General features: G+C 30.0%; 1 protein-coding gene across 4 annotated transcripts in view; it reads left to right on the top strand.

The window, feature by feature from the left end:
• Positions 1-14,133, top strand: part of Ptpmeg (protein tyrosine phosphatase Meg) — a 205,052-nt gene extending 190,919 nt beyond the window's left edge. For all 4 annotated transcript variants that reach the window (XM_085817528.1, XM_085817527.1, XM_085817525.1 and 1 more), the window contains 4 exons: positions 825-973; positions 6,394-6,529; positions 6,667-6,712; positions 9,108-14,133. In XM_085817528.1, the coding sequence (XP_085673654.1) occupies positions 825-973; positions 6,394-6,529; positions 6,667-6,712; positions 9,108-9,145 (369 nt within the window). In that variant the 3' untranslated portion in view covers positions 9,146-14,133. The remainder of the gene's footprint in view (positions 1-824; positions 974-6,393; positions 6,530-6,666; positions 6,713-9,107) is intronic.
• Positions 14,134-14,683: the final 550 nt, after the last annotated feature.

The raw sequence follows: 14,683 nt of genomic DNA, 5'->3' as shown, positions 1-14,683 counted from the left end.
CCCATCAATAAAATTCCAACTTCTATACTCAAGGACCCCATTCCGGATATGAATTCCTGGGGTATTTATAGGATTCCTTGCCAGTGCGGTTTAATTTACATTGGCCAAACTAAGAGAGCCTTAAAATTTCGCGTCAAAGAACATGAGGCATATGTTAGAAAAAAGGAAACACAGAAGTCTTCTGTTGCTCAACATTGTTGGTCTGAAAATCCCACTTTCAATTTTTCTGCTGCCAAAATTATTCAAAAAACATCTTCCATTGGAGAACTGGATTTTCTAGAGGCATTTCACATTCATAAAAATCTTTCCGTTCTAGTTAACGATCCTAATTCCAATCCAAATTTGCCTTCGGCTTTTAGAGAAATTATGTTTTAGTTCTGGTTTCGCCAACAGATGGCGCCACTTGCTTATTCTTGTCCAGGCTTTCTTATCTTATCTAAACATTATTTCCTATCTTGTTCATTTGCGGTTTTGCAGCTGAAGATGATGGTTCGGTAAAACCATCGAAACTAGTCCTGTGAAAATTTTGTGAATTAACGCTGATTTTTGTTGTTTGACTTCTGAATCAATATTTATTCGGCGTGTTATTGTGTCTTAAATACATATAGATGCTTTCCTTTATGTTTGCCTTTTGAATATAATTAATCTTTTCCTTCTTAATTGCTTTACCAGAAAACTTACCTGTGGGACCTTTGGTTTTTGAGGATTGAGGTATAAAGATTTTGGGGATAAAAAAAGTATTTTATATGACTTATATATGTTATATATGACAGAATTTTATTTTTACTTTCATTTATGCATTTTTAATAATGACTGTCTTTCAGAATAATGAAGAAAGGCATATTACACACATGCAGTACACATCTTGGCCGGACCATGGAGTACCAGATGATGCCTCAGACTTTTTAGAATTTGTCTCACAGGTTCGACAAAATAGAGTCGGAATGGTTGATTCCACAATTGTCCATTGCAGGTACATGCATTAATTTCAAATCTGTATATCTATTTTGTAATTTTAAAAATATGAGTTTTTAATGACTTTATATATGTTTAGATTTTCAATGTGAAATGCATCTGCAGAAAAACTGTGATTATGACAAGTATTTAGTCCTTGCATTAATATGAATGAAGTGTAATTGTTTGAATGAATAGATATAGTAAGCAGTAAGAATAAAATCATCTAAGTTGATGAAACTGTTTGGGAATGCTGAATACTGTAGTTTAATTTCCAGCAAAGAGACTAGTTCACAGTTTTCATGGCTTTTCCCATGTATCACATGAGTACAAGTCTGTTTTCTTGAGAAAGTCCACCATAAAGAAATCCCTTCTTTTGACAGATACGTAATACATTAACAAATGCAACAAAATTGGTAAATTTTGTTGTGTTTGTTTAATCTTGTATTCTTATTGTTGTTCAGAGACCAATATTTAGAGTAAAGAAGCCATCGTAGGACAACACACTTTATTTACATGAATACTGAATAAAAATATCACACAGGAAATCATATTGAGCATCACACAGCAAATAACATATCAGCATCTCCCTACGCTCGAAGGTCAAATGACAGATGTGTCGGTAGAAGAGACAGCTGTGCCATCATAATTAATACGCATGCATATAAGAAAAAACGTTCGCTCGCCTCTACCCAACACACCCCTCCTGCGAGCAACATTTTTTCAATACAAAAATGAAATACAAACAATATATAACACATTACATTAAGAAATTAAGGAAATTACTTTCAATGTATACATCAATTTTTCTTCACTGACACTCTTAGTAAGAAAATCTGCAATCATATTATCAATTTGTGAACATTCCAACTTAATAACATTGTCCTTTGTTAAGTCCTTCATAAAATGGAAACGTAAGTTCATGTGTCTGGATTTCGTAAAAGATCTTGCACAGTTGATCCACTGGATGGCAGCTTGACTGTCTGTATTCAAGACCACTGCACCATTCAAAAATTGTTTACATTTTAATTCTGATAATAAATTTACAGTTCAAATAATATCCTTACAAATTTCAGAAATAGAAAATAATTCTGCTTCACAAGTAGACAGACTAACACTTCTCTGCTTACGACATTTCCAAGAAATCAATGAATCACCTAGTAAAATAGTACCACGAGAAAATGACTTACCATTTTCTGCATTTCCCCAGCTAGCATCAGCATAGGCATTTAAAACTCCAAAATCATTGCTATAGAAAAGTTTTTTTTATTTTTTGTACCTTTTAAATACCTTAATACCCTTTTAGCCAAAAGATAATGCCTTTTTTCTGGTACATGATTAAATTGTGACAAATAAGTTGTTACAAATGATATATCAGGACGCGTTCTATTCGCTAAATATAAATGTTCCCCAATTAATTCCTGATACAAAATTTCTTCAGTTTTTTCATTTGTACATGAGAAACCTTTATCTGCCCCTTTAACGAATGGCGTTTTCACTGCTTTACAATTTTCCAGATTGTGTTTAGTCAATAAAGATTCAATATATTCTGTTTGAGACAAACATATACCATTTTCAAGTTTTTCTATTTGCATTCCTAAATATTTTGAATTAGTATTTTCATGTAACTCAAATACATTTTTTATTTTAGAAACAATATTTTCAAGCATTTCTTTATTATTACAGAATACAGCTAAATCATCAACATACAAACATAATATAAAAATGTTTTTGGTATCATTATAAATGAATATACAATTATCAGATGCTAACTGTACCAGCCCAAGTTTTTCTAATTCAGTTTTTATTTTCATATACCAATTTTTACCCGATTGAGGCAACCCATAAACACTTTTCTTCAATTTACATACTTTACCTTCTCCAATCAGTTTTTCATAACCAGGTGGAGGAGTCATATACACATCCTCGTTTAAGTCACTGTACAAGTACGCTGTTTTTACATCATAAAATTTAACAGTCAGGTTTAATTTAGCTGAAAGTGCAAGCAATAATCTAAAACATTCAATGTTAACTACTGGTGAATATGATTCGGTATAATCCTTATTTTTTATTTGATTAAACCCAGCCGTTACTAATCGCGCTTTATATTTTACTTGCCCAGAGTCTCTTTCCTTCAAAGTATACACCCACTTACTTTTTACTAATTTTTTTTTTTCAGGCCTCTCTACTATTTCCCACACTTTGTGTTTATGTAATGAATCTATTTCATTTTTTGCGGATTTCCAGTCATACCAATTAGCACTTTGTTTTGCTTCTGAAAAATCATTCGGAACATTACTGATTATACTTGACACCAGTTGTTTTGATTTGAGCCTCTGGGATCGTCTTAATGGTATTTCATTTCCATATTTATTACTTTTTTCATAGCTATCAGATGTTTGGACTTCATTCCCCCTGTCATCACCCCTGCTACAATGGCTTATGTCGGGGATTTCGAAATTCGATGAGTAATCATATTCGCTTGCTTGGGTATTTTCTGTAACAACCAATTCGAGGTGTGGTTTTTGATCTACTTCGTTTCCCCTTCCTTTTAATTCTTCAATATCCCAAGTTTCTAAGGTTTTATTTTTTCCCATATAATTACTACCCTTTAAAGATTCGTTAAATTTAACTGAGTGTTCTTCAATTATTTTATTATTTGCTATATCATAAATACGATATCCTTTTCTTTCTCTAGCATATCCTAACATTATCCCTCTTTTCCCTGGTATGTCAAATTTGTTTCGCATCACTTTCGGAATGTGAAAGTATGCCACACATCCAAACCTTTTTAGATAGTTTAATTTGGGTTTTTTACCAGTCCAAATTTCTAAAGGAATTTTTTCTTTTCCTTTCTGGGGTGTTAAATTTGATACTTGAGTACTAAAATTAATTGCTTCTGCCCAGAATTTTACTGGAAGCTCACTCTCATGTAGTAATGTCCTAGCCCTTTCTAAAAGAACTCTGTTTGCCCATTCAGCTTTCCCATTACTCTCACTGTTATATGGAATTGTTTTTTCATGAAAAATACCTGAATTAGCAAGATAATTATCTAATTGTTGATTTACAAATTCTAAACCATTGTCTGTTCTCAAACGTTTAATTCTTTTACCAGTTAAATTTTCATACTTAGCTTTAAATTTACAAAATGCGTCAAACACTTCACTTTTACTTTTAAGAAAATAAGTAAAATACATTCCAGAAAAATCATCCACTAAGATCATAAAATATTTAGACCCACCAATTGATTCAGTTTGAACAGGGCCACATAAATCGGAATGAATTAATTCTAAAATTTCTGAACTGTCAATATTTGGATGACTTTTTCTAGTTGTTTTATTTATGTTACAGGTTTCACACTTAAAATCACTTACTTCATTAATATCAATGTATTCTTTCATTTTAAGCATATATTTTGGATTTAAATGGCACAATCTACTATGCCAAAGTTCATAATTATTACCAGTACAATCATTAGCAATGCAAGATTCAGAATTATAATATGGTTCTAAATTAACTTCGAGCCTACCGTTATTCTTAAATGCTTTAAAAAGTAATTCATTACACCTACTAAAAACTAATACAGAATTATTCCTTGATTCAATTCTACATCCTTTATCCATTAACGCAGTGAGTGACAATAAATTATTTCTTAAATCAGGACTATAACTAACATTACTAATAGTTAAATTAATAAAACTAGAATTCTTTGTATTTATAGCTTTTGCTTTAACAGTACCAATACCTTCTGAATATATTTTTGAATGTTTACCTGCCTGGTAAATTTCCCTCACCTCTGGTGTAATATTCTGAAACCAAAAGAAGTCTTTTGCCATGTGTCCGGTTGCACCACTATCCAGCAACCAAATTTTATCACATTCATCATTTTTTTCCCGCGTAAGTTGAAGAGCAATTTTCTCTTTCGTCAGAACGAGATGAAACGTTCACACTCGTAGGTTGCGACTTCTTTCTGTCCTTATTACCTTTGGATAACTCACATTTTGAATTCTTGTTTCTGTAATAGCAGTCCTTCGCGATGTGACCAGGTCGTCGGCAAATGTAACAATTTCTTGGCTTATAGTTTTTATTCCTTCTTGATATAATCGCCTCTGCGTTGTTTCCATCAGGTCATTTCCCATTCGTTGAATTGTGTACGGACTCTTCCTCACGGAGTATTTCGAGTACTTCATCAATTGTTTTTTCACGCTGAGTTTTTACAATTTCCCTAATTCGAGAGAATTTTCCACGAAGTCCACGGACTGTGTAAAACACCAGTTCCCGAGGAGATACATCTAGTCCTAGCGATTGACACTTAGTTGCTATTCCTCTCGCTCTTGCGATATAATCATTAGCCGACTCATGCAACTTCATTTCTAAATTTTTTAACTCATTACCAGCATCTATTTTTCGATCTTCGGCTTGTCCCATAAATGTTGACTTTATTTTTTCCCAAAGAATTTTTGCATTCTCTTCTGTGGAGAACTGAAGCACCTGTTGATCCGATAGTGAAAGTTTTATATATGCTACGGCGTCAGCGTTTTTCTCATTCCACAATCTTTCATCTTTCTCGTCTAAATTTTCTGGTTTTACTGTTGAAATTACCGAGTCAAGTCTTTTCAGTGATAAGGCAGCTTTAATTTTCAATGACCAAATAAAGTAGTTCTCTCTAGTTAATTCGGGAACGTTCCACTTCTCCATTCTTAGCTTCCACTAAGACACTTTTGGTTTCGACTTGGTATTTTATATCTAATTCCAGCCACAAAAGAGGATGCAAATTTCCCAAAACTTTCCCTCACAGAGCTGACAAGAGAATAAAACAAAAAAAGGTTCATTAGTTAAAGACCTAATAAATTCATACTTTCTACGTTTATCCCTACCAAGATTCTTCATTAAAATATTGGTGGGCGTTTCTGCATACTTTATGTCAGTTTCCTTATTGTCATAACACTCCCTAAGGTAATGAAAATGAATATGAATATATTTTATTCGAGAATGATGAACTGGAGTTTTCACTAAACTCTGTGCACTTTAGATGGTTATTGTGTAATACAGTTGGTTCTGCTATCTTCTCCAAAAAACCTAGCTCTCTCTCTATAGCAAACAAAAGTGCATCACTTCTTTTGAAGCTTCAGTTAATGCTTTGTACTCTGCTACTTCAGTACTTCGTAGCACTACAATTTTTTGCTGCTGTGATTCGATTGCTATGAAACCGATTTCCCACTAATATGAAACCATAGCTTCAAAAAGATTTCTTCTTGAGAATATTTTTGACTCTATCCCTGTCTGCATAACATGTCCCCCAAATGGAATTTATGAAATTTGTATCTAAGATCATTTTGCTTCTTGATCTAACTGATCATTTCATATGGAAGTTTTTATTTATGTTTCTTGTAAACTCTCTTTTTTCCCATTGTAAATTACCTCTTTACTGTTATTTAGTGCTGGCATTGGAAGAACTGGTGTTTTAATTTTAATGGAAACTGCCATGTGCCTTATCGAAGCCAATGAACCTGTCTATCCTCTAGACATAGTGAGGGCTATGCGAGATCAAAGAGCGATGCTTATTCAAACAACTGTAAGTATTTGTATATGTATCAGTTTTGATTATGTATAAATAATATTCAAGTATTATAGAATATAACTATTACTGAATTTTTTTGTTGGATAGTCATTTATAAAATGGTTCTTAATTTTTTTCATTTTCTTCCCTAGAGTCAGTATAAATTTGTTTGTGAAGCCATCTTAAAAGTTTACAATGGTGGGTATTTCTTTGTTTTTGTGATATACATTTATAAATGCTTATAAAAATAACTTAACGTTTTAAGTGTTGAAAAATGTAGTCTGTCATAACTATAAATAATTGAATATGAATGAGATCTTGAAACTACTTTACATTTAAATCTATTTCCTTATTTATATGTATTAGATTATATATAATTATTGTATGTGCAAATTAATTTAGACAAAATGATTTTTTTCTTGATAATTTATGTACATACCTTCATATACAGTGATAATAAAATTAATAGAAAAAATAATTTTAAAAAATGGTTAACTAAAAGTGTTGCCATTGCTCACTTTTTAAATCATTGAGTTTGTTAATAAAAAATTAAAATTTTCTTAAGTTTTACAAAATATAAAATCGGTAATAAAACATATTCTAAACTTCAAATTTGGGCTTTCAGATGCCCATATTCGCAGTAGGATAATGTCATTCAAAATTGGATGGCTCTAGGTATAGTTGTTTTATCACAATACAAGAAACATACATAGATTTATGCAGATTCTTCATTATTTAATTTCTTCAAATATAATACAGGGCGATAGTATTTGATGGCAACGGTTTGAAAAGTGATACAGCCTTTTCAAGTTTTCAACACATTTGCAAAACAAAAACAATAGTCCTTCAGGGACAAAGTCCTTTTGGACTAAAAATGTCTTCCTTGAGCTCAAATGACATCTCTAATGGAATATAATATAATCTTATCATGGAAGCATACATTTTTAGCATTCTTAATCATGTGCTCTTTTGTCTTTCAGTCCATTATGCCAAGATATTCTAGATAGAAAATATACTGGAAGTTTTTGATCCAGTTTAAGTCTGATGAATTTCCAAAACATTCTACCACAATAATTTTAATCTCCAACATGAACCTTCTGACAGATTTTGAATTGTGGCATGAAGTCAAGTCATGTTCAGATGTCCCTGCAAAAGTTTTCGAGATTGGCATAATCCTGTGTTTTAAAATTTCTATGCCATTTGATGAAGTCATCATTCTGTCAAGAGAAACTAGATTTCCAGTGCCATCTGCAGTGAAAAAACCCTAAAACATTTGTTTTCGATGGCCTTTTATGGTTTGTTGGATGTCTTATTGATTCACCTGTTCTTCATCTAACAGCATTAGATGTGTAACCATAAATAAATAAATGAGTCTCTTATTACTGAAAGTAACCTTTTCCAGTCATTTGTGGCCCAACATTAGTATTTTTTTGGGGGGGGGCACAGTAGTCATTTTTCTTCATGAGATGTTAAAAAGCTATTTTTTAATAGGCTTTCTCTCCTTCTGACTAACAATAAAGTCTGTGCAGCATGTTTAAAGGATTAAGATCAAGGCAAATAGATAATAGATCTATGCTTGTTTATATTGTATTTTAAGACTATTTTTGGATAGGAATCAATCAGATTTTAGAGTTGTTTTCTTTTTTCTCCCATATTTGCCATCCTTTCTGGAGAAATGGTCCAGTTTCATTGTGTCTCCTCAAAATTCAAGAAATGCTCGGTTTTCCAATACCAGTCACAGAAGCAGTATTTGTTACAGTTATGGATGCGTAATTGTTAATTGCAGTTATCTTTCCTCTTTTCTAGGCGTTATATCCATTTTTAGTACACTAAAATGAACAAATGTAAAACAGACTTAAAAAATATGCAAAAGTAATTTCCTCTTCTCACAGAAATAAACTTTAAAGTAATCCTAATTTATTGTCTAAATCTGTTCTAAGTAGACAAAAGCAGACATCCAAATGAAATAAGGCAGATAAAACTGTTTTAAGGGACTTACTGGTGCTACCTGGCAACCAGTTTAAAATTTTGTGAAAAACTTTTTTGCCCCAATTCGCTCATTATAATATACTTTAAAATTATCTAAATATATATTTATTATTTATAGTAAACCTTCAATTCATAGCTGCCTTTATTGTATGAATAAAGTAAAGTAAAATAGTTCAATTTTGCATATTATATGGAATACATCATTTTAATCGAAAGGTCTTAAGCTAGCCCAAGAAAAGATAACCAAGACACACCAAGGAAACTTGGAATAATCGATGCTTTGGTATAAATTTTTTCCTGTAATGTTGCCTGTATGTTATAATGTTGCTATTAAAAAAGAACTAGTTTTACCTATTTTTAGACAGTAATAATAATGATAATAAAAGTATGCATACTTATTACTTCTTAGTACAAATTATGCTATTCTAAATTTTTAATAAAGGGAGAAACAATGCAAAAATTTTAGTAGAAAATGGTAGAAAAATTGTTCCTAACATGGTTATCGCAAATAGATGTTTGTAATAAACTGTTATAAGTATTGTGTATAGGTAAAATATTACATGTCTGTTGGCTATAATAATTTTATTTCATTTTTATTTTTCAGAACGAATTGTTAAGCCTTTAGATGAGTACCAAAGATGAGAAATGATCCAATGTAATTAATTTTTGTGATCCAGCTGATGCTTTACAGTGCCTACCTTTGTGGTTCCCATAAGCACAAACTACTTTAAGAAGATAATTTCTTCTTTTTGGAAGTCTGAAAGGAGTTGGTAATACAACCTACTCTTTCTCTCTGGAAGTCTGAAAATGGCTGGTAGTGCAGTACATTGAATCCTCACAAACACTGAATGTGTCTCAGGCACCTTCATATTCAGATTTAAGAATTTGAGTGTCGAGTGATTGTTTTGCTGTTAGTCTTTTAATGGGCATTGATAGTCTTCAATTTTTATTAGCTTTCAGAAATGCTGTATTGTTGGTGCTTCTGTTAACCTGTAGTTAGCCCACGAACCATCATCATATTTACCATGGGCATAGTTCTTGGTATATTTGTATGGGTTTATTTTTGTAGAACATTTATACATTGTACATAAAAATATCTAACTGTAGATAATCCACATATGGGTGCATGGAGCATTTCATTCGTCTGTATAGTGTATGTACTGTATCATTTGTTCCCCGCCTGTCTACATAATTTATATTCACTGTATTATTAGCAAAAAATAATAATTTAAACCATAAAGTATTATAATGTAAAAAAAGATTTTGTATCTATAATGTAAAGCTTAATTTAAAAGCTGTACATAAATTGAATGCACAAATTCAAGAGCAGAAAATTGAGAAAAATATTGAAACCTTTTTTTTTTTTTTTTTTTTTTTTTTATGGTGGATAACAGAAAATTCATTGTTGAGTATTTGGTAGTGTGCAAATGAGTTTGTTTGAATTATGTTCTAAGTATTACTGTGGATTATGTTCGATAGATTGCTCTGAATTTTGTGATCAATTGTGCCATAGATTTTTCAAGATACAAACTGAAAATTTTATTTAAAGTACTGTATATTCATAACTGTGCTATTTTAAAAAATGTTTTCATGTTTTTTTTTATTTTATAACTATTGCATTAATTTATAATTAATAACATTATTTACGTTCAAATTTCAGTATTTCAACTTGGAAAGAAAGAAGAAAGTTATAAATTTTATGTGATATAAAATGTGAAATATATGTCAGGCCCACAAAAGTTCTTACTCAGAATTTATTTTCATAATTATTGGCCGTAGACATATTTTGTTATACAAAAATTTTTAAATGATGCAAAAATTCGTGTTTTTGTACTTCTAAATATAAAAAAATTTTGTATAAAATACAAAATCTTACTTTTACATGTTCCTCCACCACTCTAACTTACTTTATTTAGGAAAAATTTGAACTTTTCCAATACTTATATTTAGGAAAAATTTGAACTTGTTATAAAAAAATAAAGTGCACAAAGTTTGAATTCCGTACAGTGCTTGAGATATTTGCTACTAAAATAATAAATCATATTGAAGGGGCATATATAAATTGAAAAGCAAAATGTTTGCATTTGTTCATAAGGAATAATAAAATATAATTCAGAAAAAGGTTTCTGATGTTAAGAGATTAAGGAACAAGTATTCCTGTGCAGATTATTGTGAAACTTGTTAATTAATATAATTTTCTTTCGAAATGAGGATCTTATTCACAGAATGTTATAGAATTTGTATTCTAGCGAACACTAGCAGGTTCCAGTCTTGCCACGTAGCCAACTCATAATATTATTTGCATTAATTAAAAAAGAAAACAGTTGTACTTTAATAAATTTTTTGTACAGTTACCAAATTGTGATTCTGAAATAATGAAATTTCATGACAATATTAAAACATATTTTTAGACTTTGGAAATTTAATATCACTTGTGTGAAAATTCTTTCAGCATACCAAATGTAACAAAATTATAAATTTAAAAACTAATAAGTCACAAAAGAATATTATTGAATACATTTAATGGGACAATAATCAGCCTTAGATTATTCTAATTTATATATTAACTGACTCCTCAACATAAATTTAATACGATGTCAAAATTACAAATTTTGAAGTCCGAATATCCCTGTCAATTTTTGTCATACAGTAGTCAACATTTTTGTGTTTATTTTTCATGACGATTATAATACTTTCTTAAATATGAGTATAGAGACTGGGAGAACTTATAAAAGTTACATTTAATAGTTTTTAGAAAATTTATTTATTTAAATTTGACAAAACACAAAACTTTGCAGCATTCAAAACATTTTTGTAGATGAGAACCATATATCTACAACCAACAGTTGTGAAAATAAAGGTTCAGTTAGGGCTTTGTGGATGTATTGTATTTTGCAAACATACCAATTATATCAATATTTCAAGGTATCCTTGTTTAAATCTGTTAATTTATTCCAGTTATGAAATCTAATGTATTGTCCTAGTCAGATGCTTAGAACAGTATTAAAAAGCAAAGTATATCTAGGACGTAAACATACTTTGTATATCAGGTTGTTATAGATTTGATTGGAGAAATTTAAGAATTGTGGTTTCGTCAGAATTATTCTGGCCAAAAATATTAACAAAATTTAAATATTTTTCATCCGAATTTGTGGGATTTTACTGTCTTTATGAATCTGAACTTTAAAATGAGAATAATTATTCAGTAATAATGTCTGAAGTTTCTGAAGAATACATTTTATCCTAAAATTAAGCACCTTAAATTTATAATTATTATTCTGAAATGTTTTTCTGTATGTGTTAATAGTTAAATTATTCATGACCCTTTAAAAAAAGTTAATCAGATTTGTGAAAGAATCATGTATCTGTGGTCTGTTGTTTCCAACCGGAACACACAAGAAATAAAATGAAGAAAAGATTTGGGGGAGGTGTAAGTATGATTGCTTAAAAAAGTGTTCATTATCTATCTACTCATAAAATAATTATGAGTATCTTCTTCTCCCTATTTTTATTCTTCATTGTCCATAAATTTGTCTCTGACCATCTTTTACTCAACAACTATCTGTACTGAAGGGAAAGATTTCTTCTCTACTTAAAATATTCCTGCAATAATGGCTTTCAGAACTGATTACGTCTCAAAGTATATTTTCTTGGTTGGTTTGATGGACTGGCGAGGTCATTGGTCGTTTCTTTTATAGACTTATTAGAGCATCTTTAAGAATCATTTCCATATAGTTTTTTTAATTGATTTATTATTGTGAATTTTATTTTCTATTATTATTATTTTGTCATCTTGTACTTTCAGTGTATCTGTTTGAACTAATCTGTCATCTTAAATTTTCAAATAAGATATTTTATACACAGTTTCTACTTATTGATTTCAAAAATAGCTTAACATTATTGAAACTTCAATTTAAATTTCAGAATCCAAACTTCGTAGTTAATTTTTTTAACAAAATACTTGTAATCAACATAAGACAGCTTAGCTTTCACTCTTATTCCAGTATCTCTGCTATGTTTATGGAGCTTATGTTTTCAAAGTTTAATAGTTTTATACTACAAGGAAAGGGGAGCAGAACATGTACAGTTACTCAAAACCAAGATTTTCCCCCATTAACACTATTTAGTGGCATTTTTATTAATTAATTAATTTTTATTTTACCAGAAAGGCTATTAGATGAAAATATCTGGTTGACAATATGATTTTTCTGTTTATAAACATACTGTCAATAACTTAAGTTTTTAAATACAGGTGTTTTAAAATCAGGACACATTTCAAATAGTTGCTCTTCAATGATATACAATCATGTATGAAATAAGAGGATTTTTCTTTTTTGTGGGGAAGGAGAGAATTATAGGGAAACAGTTCTTGTTTGAAATAGCACTAGACTTTACTATAAAGCAATAAATTCATGAATATGACAAATTTTATAGAGCTACCTTATGTACTAGAATTCATATTCAGAATGAAATTTCATGCAAGCTGCTTTTTTTTTTTTTTTTTTTTTTTTTTTTTTTTTTTTTTTAAGGTTGGAGGGTTGAAGCACTCTACAGTTTCAAAAATATTAAGTTATTTTTAAAAATGTTAAGTGCTGATGTAAACTGCAATCAAAAGTCTTCTCGTTCATGAAAAATCTGTGCAAGAACCATTCTTTTAAATGTTTTCCTACCTTTTGCAGTCCTTCACTGTATACAACATTTCATATTATCAGAAACACAGAAAGGTTACAAATCTGCAATTGTTATATCGCATAGAAAATAAAAAATTCGCATCAGAAATACTTATTTAGTGGCAGCATGTCTAGTGTTGTCTATACTTTATAAATCATGAGATCCTTTTGGATACAGCAGCACCTGATATACAAATTGTTAAAAAAAATTCTGGTGGTTTTTTTTTTTTTTTTTTTTTTTTTTTTTTTTTTTTTTTCCCTTAGATAATTCTTTACTATGCATGAAAAATATAGGAATGTACATTTTTTTAATGACTTTCAAACCAGTTTTTGTGTATATGCAAAATGTTTAAAATATGTTGAAATTTTCAGAAGATACAATTGAAAATATTTTTGTTTTTGCTCTGTAATATTATTTCTAAGCATCTGAATAATTTTTAATTTTTAATTTATAGCATAATATTTTTTAAACTTATGACCAAGGTGCTCTAGAAATTGACTGTGTTGATTAAATGACAGTCATTCGTTTTGATGTTCTTTTTCTTGCAGATCTGTAATATGTTTACCCTTTTATTTTTGGCCTTAGTATTTGCTGGGAACAACTAACATAACATTATTTTTTAACTTCATTAATCCAATTTTATATGAACATGCAAAACTGAATCATTATGATTATTCATGTGTCTTTCTACTGCATTTTATACACAGTGTCTGATGTATCTGCCATATAACTTAAACAATTTTTATAATTAATGTTTGTACAATGTTTTGTAAAAGCAAGTCTTGTAATTTAAATTATGATCCTCCTTCCTTTTAATGCTGGCATAGTTGTCTGTCTTCATGTGAGGTGTACAGTTTTATTGAATGGAGTTTTCATTGTTATTCTCCAAAATGTACAGCCACCTGTACTTTAAATGAAAGTACTATAAAAAGATTTGAAAATAAAACTGTTGGGAAATATATGTGCAATTTTTATTTCATCTGTTTCCACTTTTTGAATTTATAATTCTTGAATTTAACACTTTTCATTTCCATGGGTAATTTTTATTTCATTACTAAGACAAGTGCCAGGATGTTTTGACATGCTGTTTATCAGGGAAACATTATTAGTCCAAAGGGGCAATTTGCCCAGGACAATTAATTTCTTTTTGTCATTTTGCACTGATCCGCTACAAGCGTTGTTTCAATCTTCAAATTGTTGCCACTAAATTTAAAGAAATTATATAATAAAGAATGTGCATAAATGTATGTATGTTTCTCGTATTGTGATAAAACAATGGTACCTAGAGCCATCAAATTTTGAATACCATAATCCTCCTGAGAATATGTGCATCTGGAAGCCCAAATTTGAAATATGGAATTTGTTTTCTTATCAATTTCTAATTTTGTAAAACTTTTAACTTTTTTTGATTAACAAACTCAAGGATTTCAAAGTGGCAACGTTGTACAGGAAAAAAATTAATAAATAATTGCGCGAGACTGTGTATTGGAAATTATTTTGCGATATTGC

This window comes from Stegodyphus dumicola, chromosome 5 (assembly GCF_044657685.1).
Source record: "Stegodyphus dumicola isolate Sdum_Otavi_A_Nest chromosome 5, ASM4465768v1".
Classification (NCBI taxonomy): Eukaryota; Metazoa; Arthropoda; class Arachnida; order Araneae; family Eresidae; genus Stegodyphus; species Stegodyphus dumicola.
The sequence above is the reverse complement of the archived record's forward strand: the minus strand, read 5'-3'. Positions and strand labels throughout refer to the sequence as shown.